Raw genomic sequence first — 17,356 nt, 5'->3', positions numbered from 1 at the left:
TATCATTTTTCATTTATTTTTATCTCTATCTTATTAGCAAATTATATCACTTATTATGTTTATATTTTTTTTTCTCTTTCTCCCTAGGTATCAATATATGTTGTACAAATATATTTTTCCTATTTTTTCATGTTAAAGTTAAATAAAAACTTCACTGTGATATAGTAATTGATCAGCATTTCTCAATAAATAATTAACTATGTCCACGGCATGTGTCTTTGATTGTTCTCTCTATAATATTTTCCCATGGAAGTTTCCTTAGTGGATACAAACCCAGTGCTGCGAAAATCCGAAACTGACTTGTACGTAGACAGACACTACAACATCGTATGTGTGAGAGTGAAGTGGGAAAAAGCATATCAGATTCACCCCACATTATTATTTTATCTTCCTAGTTTCCAAGACATTATTTTGTGTACATTATTCTTTGAATCTGGGATGCCCCAAACTCCTAGAATTGTAACTGTTTTCAACCTTGATCTTACTCAACATCATATCCACACTCCAAAAGGGTTAAAAGAATAAACCCACTTCTGAAAACATAGCAGCAACAACAAGAACAAAGGAACTTCACAAGTGGGGGGAAAAGCTAGTCATATTTTACTGTTATTGTTTTTTTTTTTTTTTTGCTGCTTTTTCTTTTTCTGTTGTGCATGTCTGACTGATATAAGCTCATTTTCTTTGACTGCATTGCAAGTTGTGGGTGACACCAAATCATTGCACTCCCACTTTTGTCTGGAAAAGTTAGGGTCTTTTGAATTAACATTTGCACATTCCTTTGGCTAAAACTTAAAACCCCTCTTTCAGCTTTTTAAGATTGGGGGAAAACTACTACTAGGGCTTGATTCTGATTCCCTGTGATGTTTGAATTGCAAGAAAATGAGGGAAAATGTGGTTGTGGCAAGTGAGGGAATGTGAGGAGGAGGAGGAGGAGGAGGAAGAGGAAAAAGAAGAAGAAGGTAAGAAGGGGTTGAGTAAATGAGTATTTTGAGAAATGGGGTGTGTGTTTGGGAAAGAAGCATCAAAGAAGAAAGAGGAAGTGGAAGTTGCAAGAGCAGAAGATGGTGTGGCTCAGAACAGTGGGAATGTGAAGGTGGGTGGAGAAGAGGAGAAGAGCAAGCGCCCAAAAGGGGAGAGAAGGCGATCTTCGAAGCCGAATCCGAGGTTGAGCAATCCACCTAACCATGTACATGGTGAGCAAGTAGCTGCAGGGTGGCCCTCTTGGCTCTCCAAGGTTGCTGGGGAAGCTATTAATGGATTGGTCCCTAGAAGAGCTGACACTTTTGAGAAGCTTAATAAGGTAAGGCAGTTAATGATTTCTTTGCTACAGTTGCCAATTTAAGTATGTGGAACTTGGTTATCTTGATTTCAAGTTTCAACAACTTATTGCTTATGTTCTTCTGCTTTCAAATGTATGCAACATCTAAAATTAGTAATATGAAGTTAAGGTATCGTGATTTTTTCTATTATCTTGGGAAGTTATTTATTGAAATGAAAACCCTTCCATTGAAATGTCTACTTCCGTTCTGTTCTTGTAAAGTTAACAAAAATTTGGTCTCTAACTGGCTTGGCTTCTGGACTGTTTTTCAATCAGGTTGGACAAGGTACATATAGCAATGTTTACAAAGCAAAGGATACTTTGACAGGGAAAATTGTTGCCCTAAAGAAGGTCCGCTTTGACAATTTAGAGCCTGAGAGTGTGAAATTCATGGCTAGAGAGATTCTTATTCTGCGCCATCTGGATCATCCCAATGTTGTCAAACTGGAAGGTTTGGTGACTTCAAGGATGTCATGCAGTTTGTACCTTGTCTTTGAATACATGGATCATGATTTGGCTGGACTTGCTACAAGCCCCACAATTAAGTTCACAGAGTCTCAGGTTTTTACATATTTACGTTGCTTAGTGTAAAATCTAGCACTAGACTTGGTTGAAATTTATGATTCAAAAAAAATCTTTTGTTTCTGGATTTGGAACTTCTTTTCCTTACTATAGCTGGGTATTTTAGGTTAAATGTTACATGCATCAGCTACTTTCTGGATTGGAACACTGTCACAACCGTCATGTGCTGCATCGTGATATAAAGGGGTCAAATCTTCTCATTGACAGTGAAGGAATTCTTAGGATTGCTGATTTTGGATTAGCTTCCTTCTTCGATCCTAATCACAAGCACCCTATGACAAGCAGGGTGGTTACTTTATGGTATCGACCTCCAGAACTTCTCCTTGGAGCCACTGACTATGGTGTAGGAGTGGACCTCTGGAGTGCTGGCTGCATTCTTGCTGAATTGTTGGCTGGGAAGCCTATTATGCCTGGTCGAACCGAGGTAATCTTTAAATGATTAATTTCATTTTATAATTTCTCTAAGAGCATAAGATGTATTCACTTTACTTGTCAATGGTGCAAGATTTTGTTGCTCGTGTTAGAAGGTTTGTGCTTCTGATTTGGTTGATATATATCCACTGTGCTTCACAGGTGGAGCAGCTACATAAGATATTTAAGCTTTGTGGTTCTCCTTCTGACGAGTATTGGAAAAAATTAAAGTTGCCACATGCTACCATTTTTAAGCCCCGAATATCATACAAGCGGTGCATAGCAGAGACATTTAAGAATTTCCCAGCATCATCCCTGCCACTAATTGAGATCCTTCTCGCAATCGATCCAGCTGAACGTCAAACTGCCACAGATGCTTTGCATAGTGAAGTAAGATGATAATTTAATCACTAAATTAATCCTGTGAATCACTTATTTATGCTATTTTTTAAATACATATAAATAGAATTGCTACATCTACTTGACAGTTCCCTTATTGTCATGTTTTAATTCATAAATAGAATAAGTAATTCGCTGCCAACAAAGATGAGTGTGGTGGTAAGAAATCCACATTTTGATGTTAGGTTGAAAGTTCAAGTCCTTGAGAAGGCAATTGCTGGGAAACCCCCTGAGTCATTAAGGGCTTGATTTTTTAGTCTCAACAGCAACGCCCAAGGGGATACCTTGGACAAAGACCAAAAAAACAATTACTTATTCCCTCAATTTTCTATCCCCAATTTTTCATCACATATTAGCAAGGACCATCTTAAGATAGTTAGATGACTTTTCTTCCTCTTCTCTCCCCCTATATTGATGTCAATTAACCAAGTAGGAGGCTGCTTATGCTTTTGCAAGTGTGTTTCTGTCGTAATTATGTAACTCATACATGCATCTTTACTTTTGGTTTGTTTATATCGTATACCAGCAACTGTTGACTTTCATTGTATATAATACAATCCTCTATTTTTTAATTAAGTTCTGGATTGCCAGGACTGTCACAGTGTTACATATCAAGAAATAAATCCTGAACATGAGTTAAAAATAAAGTCACTTAAATTGAGCCTATTGGTGGATGAATGACTGAACTTCACTTGAATTTGTTTTTTTCTTTGATTGTTTTTACTCTATATTTTGAGAGAGACAGGATTGCTTGTTACTCATGGGAAATGGCAGAGATAGCTATAATATGTTGGTGGTTGTATTTAGTTTTAAGTATGATGAATTATGCTTGAACTCCTTAGTGTTCCAACAATTTAATATAAGAATCCAAGTTTAATGTTAATTGCTTCTCTTTTGCAGTTCTTTACATCAAAACCTTATGCCTGTGAACCCTCTAGCCTTCCAAAATATCCTCCCAGCAAGGAGATGGATACAAAGCTACGGGATGAAGAAGCTAGAAGGTGGATAACTTAAATTGCTTTTGACACCTGAACAATAATTTCATCAATATATTTAAATACCGAAGATGGATTTTTTCTGAACTTCTAAATGGAACTCTCAATTATCTTAAGAATTCTTATTTGCATAAAAATTTCACAAGGTTGTCTTGCCTTTCAATTCACTTCTTTTTCTTTCTTTTTCTATATTTGATTGAAGAAGTTATTACGCATGTATGTAACTTGATCAAATTTATTTAGTTATCCCTCTCCTTGGGAATTTTCTCTTATTCTCTACCTCTCAATGATACTAGAGGGAGCAGAAAATATTTCTGAAAGAAAATACTAAAGATCCAAACATTTCAATACTTTAATCTTAATGTTTCATTACTGTAGATTGAGAGCTGCTGGCAAAGCTAATGCTGCTGGTGTCAAGAAATCACGTCCACGTGATCGAGGTGGAAGGGGAATTTCAGTTCCAGATTCCAATGCTGAGTTGCAAGCAAATATTGATGTATGTCAGATAAGGCACATCATTCATTTACACAAATACTTTTGTCTTAGTGAATACTTCATTCCTCTTATTGATAAAAGCAATTGCAGAAAACTTAGACCTTTAGTTGCATTCATTTCTCTCAAATACTCTTGAAATGTGTTTCCCATTATCTTCTCATCTCTTCCCAATGATCAAAATGAAAAAAAACTTACACGTGGGCAAATCGACCTACCAATGAAAAAATTATGTTATTATTGTGGCTTACATGATCTGTACTAAGGTATATATGTTCCCAGTTAACTGTAAAATAAAGCATTTTTCCGGTTTTCATAAAGTGGCATCAATATATATATATACATGGAGTTGGTTCATATCTCAACTTACTTTTATGTCTTAATATTGTAGTAATGGTTTAACTCTTATTACAGAGATGGCGACTGGTAACGCATGCAAATGCTAAGAGCAAGAGTGAGAAGTTTCCTCCTCCTCACGAAGATGGAACTCTTGGCTATCCTTTGGGTTCTTCACATCACATGGATCCAATTTTCGATCCTCCTGATGTTCCATTTAGTTCCACAAACTTGTCATATCCTAAAGCAAATTTCCAGACCTGGTCTGGCCCATTGGTGGAACCTAGTGTGGATGCACCAAGGAGAAAGAAGAACATGGCAGGGAATGGGCACAGACAATCAAAGAAGGATTCTTATAGATAGAATGTGTCAAAGAGTATTAGAAAATAACTAAAGAATTGCAATATAACACCAATTATTTATCACAAGCATTGGTGAAGCTACAAAAATGCTGCTGATTTCTTTCTCAATTGTCAAAGGTTTATTTTCTATCTTGTATAACAATCACCCATAATTTTCCTCCCTTCAACCTCTGCTTTAATCATGGGAATTGTGTAGAATTTTACAGACTTTATTTTTTATTTTTTAAACTTTGGAATATCATGTCTTGTTCATTATTCAACTTCTAGTCGGTTATGTTTATCAATTTCAAGCCTTATTGCAGTTGGGACTTGGGAATAAATAAATGAATAATGAAATGGTTCCTGAACTGATTGCCATAGTGTGACATTTTCCTTCAGAATGCTTGGGAATGAAACGCAGATATAGATAGATCTAGGTTTTTCTTTTAGAATTTATTTTCACTTAAACTATCAATGAGGTTGGATCTGGCATATGGTTCTTTCTTTTCACTAAGATATGGCTATAGTATGTCCATGTCTCGAAGATTAGTTTGGATTTGGCATCATTAAATTTGTAGAGTAAGTAAAAATACATAAGCTTCTATTGTGGAACATAATGTACAAGCATTATTATTAAGATAATAGATACTATGAATACAGCAGCATAGGTGTGGCAGGCCTTATCGAAAATGAATTTTAAGAGCAGAGGAAAATTCAATGCACTCGTTCTTATATAAATAGTATGACTTAACATTTCTTGGTAGGTAGATTGAGGAGAAAAATATAAACGTGACGGTTTCTAATGTTTTACTACTCTTTTAAGTATTTAATTTTTAAAAGGTTTTTTTATTCATTTTTTTCTGAAAGCTTTTTATTTGTATTAGTAAAAAACAAGGTGATATCTCTTCTAATACCAAACATTCCTTAATTGGTCGCATTTGGTTGATAAGCTCCTAGCTCTTGCATAGTTTTTTGATTTAGAATTTAAATTACTGCCTACCTCTAATCATATCCTGTTTTGAATAAAATTAAGCTACAACATGGCCAGTAAGACAAGAATAGCATTGATTATAGATACATGCCTGGATTTTGTGAGGATTCAATAAAATGTTTGTGTAAACATTAATTCCGTTATTGATAACGTGGCCTCATCACGTTAAGAATAACATGTCTTTGGAACTTGTAGCTGTATATGGGAAACTAGACACAAATGAAAAACAAAGCAAAGCTATGAAAGAATAAAATATATATACGCACACAATAGAGTGCTAGATACAAATATAAGGAGATGTAACAGAAGTTGCTTTGCAGGTTACATTCCACTTTCGTGTGATATTCCCAGAAGTCAAAAATGATCTCAGAAAAACAAACAGAACCCCCACATATCCGCAGCACCGTCCTTCTAATTCAGATGACGATTATCCAAATTTCCAATTACCTTAGGAAACGATTTTGGTTAGATTCTTCCCACCAAGTCATCATCACATCAAACCATACTGCTAAAGGCCACGCTTGAATGAAAGCCAACATGATCAAAGAAGCAAACATGACAGTTAAAAAACAGCAAAACTAAGCACTCAACAAACCATCAGCCAGAAAAATTATATTTCTTGTTTGATTTTTAAAGGAAATGGGATTATCAAAAAGTTATCAACATAGTTGGAAACCAACAACAGTAACAAGATGTTCATGTGATTAATAGAAAAAGAAAAATAGTTAATGAACTAATCTAAGCTTTCTTACTTCCGTGACCATTCATTTGCTTTCTCTCTATCCATTTCTTGTCCAAAGATAGTTTCTAATTTTATAATGTTTGAGTTTTCAGATGAATACCTGTTCAAACATGCATCATTCGCAAGCAACTGTGGTAGCGAAGCTGCTGAGGCAGATTGCAAATGCTTGAAATGCTGAGATAGGGTACCGGTAATCCATTGTAAACAAATCCTTCCCAATTTTTCCAAATTGGAGGATGACCTCATCCTCTTGCAGTCCAGCATGTCCATTTTCTGGTGAAACAGCCAGCTGAAAGTTTTTAACTGAAGCAATTGTTACTCGCCCATGAAAGTTTAAGCACCAACACTGCAGCTGCTCATGCCACCTGGCAGCCTTGTTTCTCAACACTAGCACATCATCTTTTTTATTGCTCTGGTCTCCAGATATGGAGTTTTCCAGACTAGTTGAGTTTGTCTGAAAAAATGGGAATGAAGTATCTCTGTTACTAACAGAAAAATCAGTCTGTGATGGGGCTGCTACGGCTACCCCTCCTGGTTCAATAGCAGAAGCAGGAATGGTATCCATGACACAGTGCATTCTCCTTGGGCCCCTGCTCGCCATAAGTATTGTTTAGTTTGTATATAAGAAAAATACACAATAAGCTAACATGCTTTCGGCTTTCTTCAACCGAAAGGAAATTATAGATGACTGTCATAGTAATTTAGAATTGCAAAAGTCAACAACATTACCTGGAGCCTAGTACATTCAGTTCATATGAGATGTGAGCAACTGGATAGTTGCCTGTTGGGACCCTGGGCCTAGGTGAAACTTGTTTTGAATTCACCACCAGCTCAGTGGAACAACTTTTTCTATCGTAGATTGTAAACTTGGTTCCCAAAAAATTTGATCTTATGAAATGTGAAGATAAAGGGTTAGTCTTTGCACTAAGAAACAAGAAAAGAAGAATAGCTAGCAACAGTATCTGATTAAGAGTGGACCTCAATTTCCCAACATAGGCATTGCTTTCTCTGGACATATCATCTGCATCAAGGGAGATAATATAATCTGTGCAGGTAGGGCGTCTGAACTTGCGTGCAGCCAGAAGGAACTTGCCATCATCAGCTACTAGGGCTGCAATTAACAGTAACACAAACAAAGCCTCAAAAAGAAGGAAAAAAAAAATATAAGCTCAAGTAGTATTAACTAAGTACTAACCACTAGATAAACTGAGAAACAGATAATATGTCTGTGAGGCACTGTTGCGCCTAATGAAGCACTGAAGTAGATGTTCCCTCGGGCCAGGCTGCCAAATTTAAAGCAAGAAAATAAACAAAATTGATTTAATTTGAATAGAGAGAAAGAGCACTGAACCTGTTTGAGAGAGATGGGGAAGGTTATGTTGGAAGAGAATTGAGGTGGCTTGACAATCTCCTTGACGATGAGCCTCCTCCAGGTGCGGCACACTCCGCCACAAGCCACGACGCTCCTCCGCAGCGGCCACGTGGACTCCGACGATTCAATTCGGAGGAGGACCTCTCTGAGAAGCTCGTGAGGCATATTGGCCCACCAACTCTGCTCCATGGCATTTGCTTGCACTTCAATCATGTGTGTTGATTGAGTGTTTTTCCACCAAAATATCTTCTCTTTTTTGAGAGCCACTTATTGTTAATGTCAGAGACAGAAAATTTGGAAAATGAGATCAATTGATTAGATTTAGATGGAGATAGTAGCAGGCAATTCCACCCTTTCCATACTTTTTTTTAAACGAATTTTAGATTTCCTTAATTTCGGAGAATAAATATGACAGCCAAATAAGACTAATTTCACAATTTACTCTATAAACATACCTGTTTTCTTTGCAAATGCATGTTTTTATTAAAAATTAAATATTAAAGTTTTATTTTTATATCTGAATCAAATATTTAACAATTACTCGGTAGTGAGTCAGATTGAATTTTGATTAAATTCAAAGTGATTAACTTATTTTTTTTTATCATCGAAGGTTAATAGTTTAATTTTTGTTAGGAGAAGCAATTAAATCTGTCATTTTTATTTTCTTATTCCCTTCTTAATTATTTAATCAATCTTATATCTCTTAAAGTGATCAAATTATCAAATTTAATTTTTAGACTACAACATTATCGAGTTAATTACATTGTCTATATATATATATAAAGATAATTTCATCTAATTGTTAAATAAAACAATTTTTTTAAGATAAAATAAACAAAAAATTAAAACCAATTGCTATGTTTTTTTAAGTTAAACGAAAACTAAGAAAAGTTGAATAAGTGAAATGAACCTCAAACTACAAGAGACATTGCACTCACCAAAATATCTCCATGCAAGTCATGATGAGATTTAATATCTTCTTACAATAACAATAATTAAAAATAATATAACATTAATATAATAAATAATATAATTGATAATTGGGAAAGGAAATAAGCTAAGTCAACATCTCTACCACGTAAACACACAAACAAGCCAACGTGCAGACAGCCAGGCACGTACACAATTTTTAAAAAACGGTTGATAACTACGATTTCATATTACCACATACACATACCTATTATATTTATCTACAATTTTATTGTAATATTAGGGAAAGGCGAATTATAATTATGAATGATAATCAATAGTTCAGGTCATGATACTATAGTATTCATCTTTATATTCACCATTGGAAAAAAAATCATACCCAATTTTATGTAAAATAAGATATCAAAATTGTAATATTAAGGAAAGGCGAATTATAATTAGAAATGATAATCAATAGTTCAGGGCAAGATACTAACCATAGTATTCATCTTTATATTCACCTTTGGGGAAAAAAAAAATCATACCCAATTTTATGTAAAATAAGATGTCAGTTGTCATTTCAATATCAAATATGATGAATATCACATCATTAGTGAAATCTCTTAAGTTTCTTATAGAAAATTAATTGAGGAGTTTGTTTGTAAATTAGATGAAAGTTGGAGGATTTAATTGAGATAATTAAAATCTTAGAAACTAAAATTATATAATTGAAATATTTAAGGGACTAAAAATATAATTAAGTTGTTTTAATTTATAGTTTTATATAAATGAGAAATGCTGAAAATATATTTGTTGGTTTATTATTTTGATATTATATATCACTCTTATTTGATAAAATTTATTGAAAAATATAAAATTATGTGATCTTATATTTAATCTAATAAATATTTTTTCATTTTTTGTTCACATATTGAATATCTTTCATAATTTTATAATTTTTAATAAATAAAAAAAGTGTGTTAGAAAAAGTTTGTTAAAGGATATATTATTAATACTTTTCTCATATAAATATAGATATTTTTGTTTTAAGTTCTTTGATTTTTTTTTTATCCATGCAAAACCCATACATTGTTATTTATTTATTTTGGTTTTCGCTATATGTTGGTAAATTTAAAATAAAAACAAATCACCATATTTTGCTCGAAAATAAAAAAAGTGCAATATTTATTGAGGCTAAATATAGAGATTATTATATTTTATAATAAGATAAAAAGAAAATTAATATATATATATATATATATATATATATATATGGTGATACTTTGAGATTCCATCAAGTAACTAAAGGTCTTAATTACGATGATTATTATAAAAAAATAAAAACCAAAACTTACTATAATTTTAAATATATAAAAAAATCACAAAAAAAAAATTAAGACAGAGATATAAAACATTCAACTCTTTTAAATAGAATGCAAAAGCACATAAAATACAATATTTTGTAAGTTATTTTAGTTTCTCACATATATTTTTCTTTGGATGCAATATTGTCTGACACTCAGATACGATTAAATACTAAATATAAACTTTTGTCTCAACATATATTCAAATTTTAGTTCACTGATCCCTTACAAAACTCATACTAACACTTTTAATTTGTTAAAATAAAAATAAAAATCCTTATACTTAAATCAGCAGACATTTGTTATATAACCTAGTTTTTGGTTGATTCTTTCCCTTCGCCGAGCATTAGAGTCTGTCTCCAAATGTTTGATCACTCGGGTATATATAATCAAAATGTCAAATCAATGGCCTTAGTAGCTTAATAATTTTTAGTTGATGTATAAAGTTATGGGGAGCAAGATAAAGAATGTTAGTAATATATTTTTATATTTTTTTTATTCGCTAAAATTTATCTAAGTTTCATTAAATAATTAGTCACAATTTTTAATAATAAGGTAAGATGATATTTTATGTAATAGCAAAAATATATAGTTGAAAAAATATTGTTTAAAATTATATTTGTCCTCGTAATAGTGAAAAAGAACAAGGAAACTATCACAGGGTCCTTATCCAAATGGGTTGGCGGAAGTTGAATTATTGGTCCCTCTTACTATTAGGGTACCTACCACAATTCAGACTTTTAAATAGAAGTTGATGGAGATCATCCTTAACCCTCACCTCACCAAAAACAATAGCTTTCAGCGAAGAAGAAGCGTTTATACCCAATTCTATTAACCGCACATTGATAATTATGCTGCATAATCATAAGTATGTTTTTGAAAACTCAAAATTGTCAATGATGTCTGTCATCTCATCATCCCTTTGCTTTATAGTTAGGGTCCCAACTTGTTTCTCTTCCATCAACTGAGAGCATCTTAACGTTAAACTAAGTTATGTCGATATGTAACATCAAACATGTTATGCCATTTTATCATATTTTTCCAGGAAAAAAAATCATATCAGGAAAATCATTTATCCTATAAGTTTAGTGTAAGAATAAAATAAAATAAATTTTCATGCCGCTACTAAAAAGGTTTGAATCTTTGTTGTGAAGTGAGCCCACGTTTAATTTCATGCGATGTCTTGAACATAATTACTTCCAAAAAAGAAAACTTGTATAAAACCAAAAATTAGTGTAAATAATTTGACAATGTTAACCAATATCAATTACAATTTATCTCAAATATTTATTTTAAAGCAGTTAATATAAAAGTAAATAATTTTTTATATATAACAATTTGTAAGTGAATGGTAATATAAAAAAAATAAATTACAATGAGGGTTGTATTTCTAAGTAGTGTCTCTATAAACTAAAAATCTGACAATTGAATGCACCAACATATGTGTGTTGAAAAACAACTATTTCAAATGGATATGTACGTCTTGAAAAACAAATACAATGAGGGTTGTATTTCTAAGTAGTGTTAAATTTGAAAGAGAAACTTCGCATTAACAACTAAAATTTGTTGTCCGAATGTATTTCAAACAAGAACAAATACAGCACATACAAATTGTTTCTATTAATTAAACATTTTATTATAAATATATATACATCTATTTTATTTTAGTTAATCTTTTAACACTTTTTTCATTACATCCCTAATTTATTTATCACTTTTTTCTTTATCTTTTGTTTATTTTTTTCCTACTCACTTCACCCTAAAATAGGACGTAGGTTTAGTATTTTTCGTTAGTTTAATTAATGAATGTCTTGAGAAACAAATACAATGTATGTTGTATTTCTACTTTCTAGGTAGAGTTTAATTTTCAGTCAAAAAAAGAGTAGAGTTTTTTTTTTTTTTTTTAAAGGAGGTAGAGTTTAATTTGAAAGAGTAGTATACAAGTATTTTATTTCAAGGCTTCATCAAGCCAACAAGGCTTGTCGTTAACATGTGATGACTAAAAAAGTTAAAAACTACTTTTTCTTCCAACAAAACGTTGACCCACTTGCAATCTCAATTCTCAATCAACGCCTCCCCGTTGTATGCCGCAATCTTGGTTTATTTTTTTCTTTCTTAATTTTTTTTTAAGAATCTTAAATATGTTTTTTTATAATTGTAAAATAGTTTATTTTTATTTTATTACTTAAACTATTGTTTTTTATTTTATTATCTAATATTTTTTATGTTTGATTTTAGTATGTGTTGTTTGAAAGAATCCATTAATCAATTATGTGTTATTTTAACTTTAATCAAAATATGCACTTAATAATATAAAAGCTTTGTTTACTTTACATTGACTTTTTTTTTTTGTTGAGAATTTGCTTACATCAATTGTTTAGTTGGATTTTTATTTTTCAGGCCTACTAGTGTTTATCGTTAGCCAGGCTCTGTCTTAAGCCTAATAATACTTGTGCGTAAATTGATGGGCTAACTGGACCTATATATATGGCCGAACCTAGACGGGTATTACTTAATGCATTTCATTATTTATTTTGATGCACCTCAAGTGTATTATAAATTGTCCAATTCATAATGTACTTGTGATGCACCAAAACAAAGACGGGCGTTAAATAATTACCAACTTAGACACATCTTTATACACCAAATAAACCCATGGGCCAACTGGAGCTATATATGTTTAATCTGAAGTACTTTTAAAATCTTTTAAACATTTAGACAAAAAAAAAAAACCATTTGAACTAGAAGAAATAATTGTTTAAACATGTTTTCAGTCAACAAAATATTATCATTTTTTTTATCAAAAAAATATTAATTGTTAGATTTTTATTTTTTTAAAAAAACTACAAATGATGTACATCATTAAACTATGTATGGAGTGTATGGTCAAAGCGGTGCATTTTATTTCTTATTACATTTTTTTATCTTAATGTGGTGTGTATTTTTATCCTAATTTCGAGTGCATATGTGCTTTATTCTTTAAATTTTTCTTCACAAAGACAACCCAAAATTGTTAGTTCATGCTTAAGTTACGTCTGTAAGCCATGAAGTTACGTAATTTATAGAAGAATATTTGTTGTTACTTATCTGTTAAAGATGCAATGGAATTATTGTCATAATTAATTAACAATTCAAACAGCTACACAAACATACATGCGCTAAATCGTTAGCTGTAACAAGAGCAATTGAATTCACTTTGGATACCAAGAAACTTTGAGACGGCTTTAAATTAAACATAGTTTTGGAAAGACATCGAGTTATGATTTCTTTAAATAGATATTTCGCACGTTCTAATGCACAAATGTAGAAGAAAAAAGAAGAATAAATTGACATTAAATTCAACTGATCATATTTCCAAACACACACTCATTTGGTAAAAGCTGATTACTAACTTGTTAAAATATTTTAATAATATTTTTTAAGCTTGATATAGCAGTTAATAAGAATTTGAATTTCCATACTAATTTCTAAAAAAGAATTTCCATACTAAGATTGTGAAATGTCCATTCACGATGCTTAATTGAATCACCTATATTAAAAGTAAAAGTTAAAACGAACAAGATGCTGAGTTACTTCGGCAACAAGGGAACTTAATGTCGTTGAAACCGGAATATGGTCAAAAGGTAGTAACTTTTAACATTTTTGTTTTTGATTCAAGAATTTTACCCCACATGTTTCCTTAAACTTACAATCTAAATCTTGAATTTACACAATATATACCTAGTTGGAGACACGTAGCAAGCAATAAAAAAGCAGCTTTTTCCTTTCTCTTTTCTTTAATACAATTTTAAAGCTTTATTTGACTTCTGAATGTGTAATAATAATAAGACTATATATTGCTGGTTCTTTCGAAATATTGAGATGGAAGTTGGAACTAACGCACGAATGACTTTTGTTCATTGCTAAACCAAGAAAAAAGACACTCACTTGAATTTGTACCATTTCATATATAAAAACTTTGGATCTTGTTCATCTAAAACGAGTAATTCATTTTACAAGATAAAATAAGTAATTGCAATTATTTCTAAGGAAATTAACTGTCAATATTACTTACATAGTTACATTTGCGTGACAAATAATAAAGGTATATATAGGAATATCAATTAATAATTTTCATTAACAATTATTATTATTTACTTTACCCTTATAAATTAAACTAAAAAATCCATACTACATGGCGCTACTCATGTAATAAACAGTAACCAGCTACCTTCATAAAAAAAAAAAAAAAAAAACAATAAGCAGCTACTTGGCTTTCATGAATTGAAATTAAACATACTACTCCGTGATGTTTTACTTTCCTCCCATAGTACTTGTCTAACCTTTACTATAGATTTTTTGTTTTCAAAAATTAAAAACAAACATCACAATCCTAGTATAAAATTGTTAAATAAATATATCATTTTTATTTTATAAATCACGGGAATTTTTCATAGAAGCAATATTGTTTAACCAGATAAAACTATTATGAGTAATAAAATTCTTTTGAATATTTAACATAGTTGAATATCTAAATCTTAAACTTAAAACAATTGATTAATTAAGTTAGAAAATCCCATATCAATTGATGACCCATGTTAAATAAGTATATATTGAAAGCAAAAAAACGTATATATTGATGCAAAATAATTTAATCAAACTAGGATAAACTTTGAAAGTTCACCAAAAAAGGGTAAACTTTGAAGCAATCTGATCTAGTAATAAGATTATAACGGATTTCTGCAAAATCATTTAATTACAAACTTTTTTTTTATAAAAATTACAAACTTTTAAAGTGAGGTTTTTAATTTATATTTAGAGGGGAGAAAATAAAATAAAGAGACCCAACATTTTGTTCATGATTAAAAGAGATCAATGTCATAAATTGACCAACAAATGAGGCCTACATACTCCTTTGAATTCATGTAATTATCTTGACTTACCATCCTTGCTAACCAAAGCCAAAGAAGATTCGTTGTATCATAAACCATATGCCCCAACACCATAATTAACTCAATTTCGTTAATGACAAAATAAAACATTTGGTGGAGGAGGATTTCAAACCAACCACAGAAAACCGAGTATATATTTTGGTGGAGGAATGAGGATGTCCTCATGTCCCTGGCATTCACCAATGAGCCTGGTGGGTCCTGCTCACTCAGCTAGTGCATGTTTGGGGGTTTCCAAAAGTTAAAATATGATTAGGAGTTTTTAAAGGATTGTCTTTTTGCTTATTTAAAGAGGAAAAAGTATTACAACGGGAAGATAATTTTTCTTTCTTTCTTTTTTTCTTGAGTTGTAATGTTTTCCTTTTATCATATCTTAGTTTCTCTGTAAACAATAAAAAAAAATATAAAGTTGATATTTTATAATACTTTAGAGTTTAGGTTTTAATATCTGAAACAAATATTTATGTACCTGCTTGCGATGGTGGTGGACGATTCCCCAACAATCGATTAAACGGGACAAGTATATTGTCGTTTCTAAGTTCGACAGCAATAATGGGATTGTTTCCATAATGAAGTTGCCCCTCTGGAAAGCATAATGGACTCTGTTCTGTATAAACAAACCCTCCGATCCATTCAAGAGGTGGAGAGGAGAATAAAATAGAATCGATAAAAAGAAAGCCAATCGAGGACCCACTCATCTATTGAGATTCTTGTGTTTTTTCTTTTCTTTTCTTTCTTTCATCAAAAGTATTTTCAGAGATTGTTTTCTTTAAGTTATTAAAATTATATACTTGACTAAGAATTAAGCCTTTATCAACAACATATTAAATTCAAAAAACAATCAACAACGTATTTAAATGATTCAGCTAATTATCAATTTTATATCAGACTTTATTAGTTGTCAATTAGTATTCATTTAAAAATTTTAATAACCCAAAGCAATAAGCAGACAATCTAAGGTCCTAATATACTCGTAACTAATCATATCCTACAATCTTTTGTTACAGATACGGGAATATTGTGTGTACTAAAATGTCGTGTACTATGTAGTACTTAAAAAAAAAAATCCTTACCATGGATATTCGTGAATAAAATTTGTTATGCACAAATGATAAATATTTTAAATAGATATATATTATTTATGAATACGGATATTTTTTTATTCATTATTCATTCAATAATGGATAGGACATGAATATCATAATATCTTAATCGTGGATACTCACTACTCATGAAATTATAGCCTATAGATCCTCTCCAATCAAATAAATTTGGAGAGTGTCCAGTTTAAAAAACATGAATTGTTGGTTAAATTGAATGATAAGATTTGGTCATGTGTCCAATTCAAGATCTCTTCCACCCTTTTGCTCGTTCTCTCAACCTCCTCAAACTACCTCTTTAAAGCTTTGGTTTCTTTGTTCTTCTCAAGCGTTTGTCATTCGATTCATCGGTGAAACAAATAAAGAAATAATGTGAGTGATAATAATGGGATGAGAAGGAAATTGTGAAAAAAACATGTGCATAAATAACATGTTCACGGTCTACAATAAAAAAGAAATGCGAATCAAAAGAGAAGGAACAAAAATCAAAATCAAAGCTAGAGGGTGACCTCAGTTGCACTTACAGTGACAGATTCAAAGAACACGAGGTTAACTTAAGCTAGTTTCGGATGGTTATTTGTTTATGGCAATAAAAACAAATTTGCAATCCAAAAATCAAGAAAATGAAGAAAAGTAAAAGCATTATAACGTAACTGGAAATTTTTTGTCCAAATCAAAGTCTAAGATATTGTTCCAGCCAAGTTGTAGTCATCGAAAGTGAAGGTCCTAAAGGTGAAGACTTCGCCCGTGTTGATTCAGTAAAAGAAAAGGATAAAAAAAACAAAAGATTAAGAGTTTTGCTTAGTTTAATGAAATGGTGAATTTTAAAAATTAGATGTCAATGGTTCATTTTAATCTAATGAATGACCCATAATAGTTAAATTGAACACTCTATTGCTAGATTCGGTTGGAGAGGATCTATATCCGAAATTATAAGAGTATCATTTTATCAAAGGAAAGAATCATAATTCCTAAATCTATTTTTGATATTGTTTCAGGTTTCATCCTCATGCTCACATTCACCCTTATATATATAATGTATTTTTTAATTTATTTGTTAAATTTATGCTTTGAGA

At 31.3% G+C, this 17,356-nt stretch overlaps 2 protein-coding genes across 3 annotated transcripts; one reads left to right on the top strand and one right to left on the bottom strand.

Moving 5' to 3' along the window:
• Positions 1-284: 284 nt before the first annotated feature.
• LOC114394083 (probable serine/threonine-protein kinase At1g54610) lies at positions 285-5,179 on the top strand. Its single transcript, XM_028355649.1, has 7 exons — positions 285-1,300; positions 1,595-1,879; positions 2,007-2,324; positions 2,474-2,701; positions 3,611-3,711; positions 4,084-4,201; positions 4,612-5,179. The coding sequence occupies exons 1-7, from the start codon at positions 995-997 to the stop codon at positions 4,894-4,896; spliced, it is 1,641 nt and encodes a 546-aa protein (XP_028211450.1). The 5' UTR covers positions 285-994; the 3' UTR covers positions 4,897-5,179.
• A 743-nt stretch (positions 5,180-5,922) lies between these two features.
• Positions 5,923-8,313, bottom strand: LOC114394157 (tubby-like F-box protein 3). 2 transcript variants are annotated; one of them, XM_028355773.1, is made up of 6 exons: positions 7,959-8,313; positions 7,803-7,890; positions 7,586-7,718; positions 7,337-7,495; positions 6,708-7,197; positions 5,923-6,385 (listed from the first exon to the last, which is right to left on the bottom strand). In XM_028355773.1, exons 1-5 carry the CDS (start codon positions 8,190-8,192, stop codon positions 6,723-6,725), a joined length of 1,089 nt encoding a protein of 362 aa, XP_028211574.1. In that variant the 5' UTR covers positions 8,193-8,313; the 3' UTR covers positions 5,923-6,385; positions 6,708-6,722. The 2 variants fall into 2 exon arrangements, with proteins under 2 accessions (XP_028211574.1, XP_028211575.1); XM_028355774.1 differs by having other exon boundaries at positions 6,314-6,398.
• Positions 8,314-17,356: the final 9,043 nt, after the last annotated feature.

This window comes from Glycine soja, chromosome 17, assembly GCF_004193775.1.
Source record: "Glycine soja cultivar W05 chromosome 17, ASM419377v2, whole genome shotgun sequence".
NCBI classification, from domain to species: domain Eukaryota; kingdom Viridiplantae; phylum Streptophyta; class Magnoliopsida; order Fabales; family Fabaceae; genus Glycine; species Glycine soja.
Note: the sequence above shows the minus strand (reverse complement) of the source record. Positions and strands in the feature narration are given on the sequence as shown.